A 3,607-nucleotide genomic window follows, 5' to 3' on the forward strand; every position below is an offset into this window, starting at 1 on the left:
AAACTCAAATTAATTACAAGTAATAAGGATTAAATATTAAAAATTAATGACATGATTGAATATAATTAACAATTAATTAATACTAAATAATTAAATAGTCAATGGTATAATTTACTTAAAATTTTACTATCAAAAGCCTAAATGTGAAGTTTACCGGGCAAATTTAGTTGGACGATCTAAGCATAATAATAATAATAATATTTTGAGAAATGTAGGAGCTGAAAAATTAATTTTAAATAATAATAAATTCAAAAATAAGATGTGTGATTGTTGGAATTTCTATGCGAGTTACGTTACGTAAAAAAGTGGAAATCAATAAAAAGAGAGAAACAAATGGCTCTAAATTATTTCCTTCGTTCTGCTAAAATGGGAACCTTAACTATAAACCTGGCGATGCCACATAGCACTCAATCAGTCAAATCCCACCACGTCGCGGTAGTCGGAGCCGGAGCCGCCGGCCTCGTAGCGGCGAGGGAGCTCTTCCGAGAGGGTCACTCTGTGGTCGTATTCGAACGCGGGAACGAAATCGGCGGTACTTGGGTCTACACCCCTCATGTGGAGCCCGATCCATTGGGACTCGACCCAAAACGACCCATCGTTCACTCTAGCCTCTACAGCTCTCTTCGGACTAATCTCCCTAGGGAGGTTATGGGGTATGTGGACTTTCCCTTCGTGACCCGACCCGGTAAGAGTAGGGATCCAAGGAGGTACCCTGGTCATAGGGAAGTGTTAATGTATCTGAAGGATTTTGCCAGAGAGTTTGGGGTTGAGGAAATGGTGAGATTCGAGACGGAAGTGGTTAAAGTCCGAATTTTGGAGAACGGGAAATGGAATGTCCAGTCCAAGAAGACGAGTTGTTTCATTAATGAGAATGAAAAGAAAAACAATTACAATGATGATGTTGACATTATTAGTAAAAGTACAGTTGAATTTGATGAGATTTATGATGCTGTAGTAGTCTGCAATGGACACTACACTCAGCCTTGTGTTGCCGAAATTCCAGGTAAAGTTTCGTGCTTCTTGTTTTCATGTATTTTTGGGGTTAAATCTTGAAAAATAATGAATCTTTTTTTGCTCCTTTTTTTTAAAAGGGAAATGGGAATCAAAGATGCTTAGAGGTGCTTGTTTTTATTTATGCAAATAATCAATTTAACTTCCTTTAACTTATGAAGTTTAGATTGATTTGAAGGGTAGTTGATTAAACAGGTTGAATTCAGTTAGAAGATCATTATATCAGTTTCACCATTCATTCGGATGTAAATTATATGGTGGTTGAAGTGTTATTCTGATATCCTTTGCACGCATTAATTGATTGATTTGAAAATGGATTCCTGGTTCACATTTGTGGAAGAATAGATGTTTATATGTTCCCTTATTTTCTTCCAGGCATCAATTCATGGCCCGGAAAGCAAATGCATAGCCACAATTACCGCACTCCTGAACCCTTTAGAGATCAAGTATGTATCAGATTTTTACTTTTTGTTTTCCTAAAATTGTACTTGTAATGCATTGCTGCGTACAGATTCCTTGAATATCACTAAGTTTTTAGATATAATCCACAGCTATTATTAACTCCTCCTAGGATTTGCAATATTAGCAGGAACTTTGTCAATCATATGTTCTTTCTATTGTTTGCTGCACTAAGGAATTACTTCTCTTGATAAATTCAATCTGTGCCTTTGACAGGTTGTAATTCTAATAGGGAGTTCTTCGAGTGCTGTTGACATATGTAGGGACTTAGCTGCAGTTGCCAAAGAAGTACATGTTGCATCTAGATCAGTGGCAGATGAAACATATACAAAACAGCCTGGATATGATAATTTATGGTTTCATTCCATGGTATGGTGTTGCCTGGCTGTCATGAGACTATGGAGTGTTTATATTAGATGAAAGACGGGTGGATTTAAAACACTAATATTTGGCAATGATGCAGATAGATAATGCCTGTGACGATGGCGGAGTGGTTTTCCGAAATGGAAAAGTGGTGCTTGCTGGTGTCATTATGCACTGCACCGGGTAACTACTAATCTTCATCTGATTTTGTCTGTCTTTTGGTTTGGGAGTGGCTTCTCTTATACTGTGTTGATGTAAAAAATTGCATTCTGAACTTCCTTTGTTCCTTCTAAAAGGTACAAGTATAACTTCCCTTTCCTTGACACAAAAGGCATTGTGACTGTAGACGATAATCGTCTCGGGCCACTGTATAAGCACGTTTTTCCCCCAGTGTTAGCCCCATACCTTTCATTTATTGGGATACCATGGAAGGTGTGTTTCTACTCTTTTATTATCTAATTTCCATTATACTTCTTCATAACAGAAATAATTATTTTGTTTATCTCATTAATTTACCAGATTGTTCCATTCCCCTTGTCTGAGTTGCAAAGCAAATTGGTTGCTGGTGTTTTGTCGGGTCGAATTACACTTCCATCGCAGAAAGAGATGACAGAAGATGTTAACTCATTTTACTCGACACTTGAGGCTTCTGGTATACCAAAGCGGTATACTCATTGCATTGGTGAATCTCAGGTAATATTTATCTTGTCAGGGAGCTTATTCCGTGCTGTAAATCTCTTGTGCTATTTCTGATCTTGTATTTGGAGCTGAGATGGTTCCCATTTTTCACTTGAAGTTCATCATACATTGTTGCAGTTTGAGTACAATAACTGGCTTGCTGCACAATGTGGTTGTCAAGGTGTTGAAAAATGGAGAAAGCCAATGTACACTGCGGCTTCTGCAAATCTGCGTCTTCGACCAGAGACGTACCGTGATGAATGGGAAGATCACGATCTGGTTTTGGAAGCATATGAGGACTTCGTTAAGCACACCTCAACATCAAACCTTTAAGGGAGCGTTTGGTTCGAGGTATCTCACATTACCAGGGGGAATATAATGTGATTCTCCCGTTTGGTTCACAAACATTCTCAACCCCGGTAATAAGTTATTCCCAACAGTAGTATTTTGAAGGTATATTATCGGGAATGTGATTTACCTCTTCTCTTAGGTATTGTTATATTTTCGGTGTTTTGGACTAAAATGCTCTTAATTTTTTTTTCCAAAAATATTTTTCTTCTGTCGTTGAATAATTTTTTTTACGAAGGTTAAATTACAAATATATTCTTAAACTATTTTAGATTTATAAAAAAAAATTCATAACTAGAATTTTATAGAAAGTTTAATAGTTAAAATAAAATTTTACCCTTTTATTAAACTTATTTTTCTTTTCAATTTTGTAAAAAATTATATAAATTTTATAAATTTAAAATTTTTAAAGAAAATATATAAATTAATTATAGTAAAATTATAGTAGAATTTAACTTGTTAAAATATATATATATATAATAAGGACAATTTGATAAAATATATATTCTAATAATATTTTATTTCTTTAACCAAACACTATAATCTTACATTGCTGTTAAATGAACCAAACACAACAATAATATAATATTCAGTAATCTTATTCTCACCGATAAATTTATTCTCGCCGATAATTTTAAATTTCATAAAACAAATTCACCATAAGAGACAATAAAAGTAAATGATGTAGCCATTTGAAAATGTTTTACACCCATTCACCCTGTTGTATTCAACTAAACCTTGATGATTT

The 3,607-nt window shown here is 34.8% G+C and overlaps 1 protein-coding gene across 1 annotated transcript; it reads left to right on the forward strand.

The window, feature by feature from the left end:
• Nucleotides 1-343: 343 nt before the first annotated feature.
• LOC120163527 (flavin-containing monooxygenase FMO GS-OX-like 4) lies at nucleotides 344-3,080 on the forward strand. Its single transcript, XM_039173444.1, has 7 exons — nucleotides 344-1,003; nucleotides 1,387-1,457; nucleotides 1,687-1,839; nucleotides 1,934-2,016; nucleotides 2,130-2,265; nucleotides 2,353-2,526; nucleotides 2,650-3,080. The coding sequence occupies exons 1-7, from the start codon at nucleotides 367-369 to the stop codon at nucleotides 2,842-2,844; spliced, it is 1,449 nt and encodes a 482-aa protein (XP_039029375.1). The 5' UTR covers nucleotides 344-366; the 3' UTR covers nucleotides 2,845-3,080.
• The last annotated feature ends 527 nt before the right edge of the window (nucleotides 3,081-3,607 follow it).

This window comes from Hibiscus syriacus, unplaced genomic scaffold (assembly GCF_006381635.1).
Source record: "Hibiscus syriacus cultivar Baekdansim isolate YM2019G1 unplaced genomic scaffold, ASM638163v2 tig00111458_pilon, whole genome shotgun sequence".
Taxonomy (NCBI): Eukaryota; Viridiplantae; Streptophyta; class Magnoliopsida; order Malvales; family Malvaceae; genus Hibiscus; species Hibiscus syriacus.

Coding starts and splice junctions, on each gene's coding strand:
- LOC120163527 (XM_039173444.1), top strand. CDS start 367: ATGGGAACCTTAACTATAAACCTGGCGATGCCACATAGCACTCAATCA. Junction 2,017..2,129: donor GTCATTATGCACTGCACCGG/GTAACTACTAAT, acceptor TCCTTCTAAAAG/GTACAAGTATAACTTCCCTT. Junction 2,266..2,352: donor TTATTGGGATACCATGGAAG/GTGTGTTTCTAC, acceptor TTAATTTACCAG/ATTGTTCCATTCCCCTTGTC.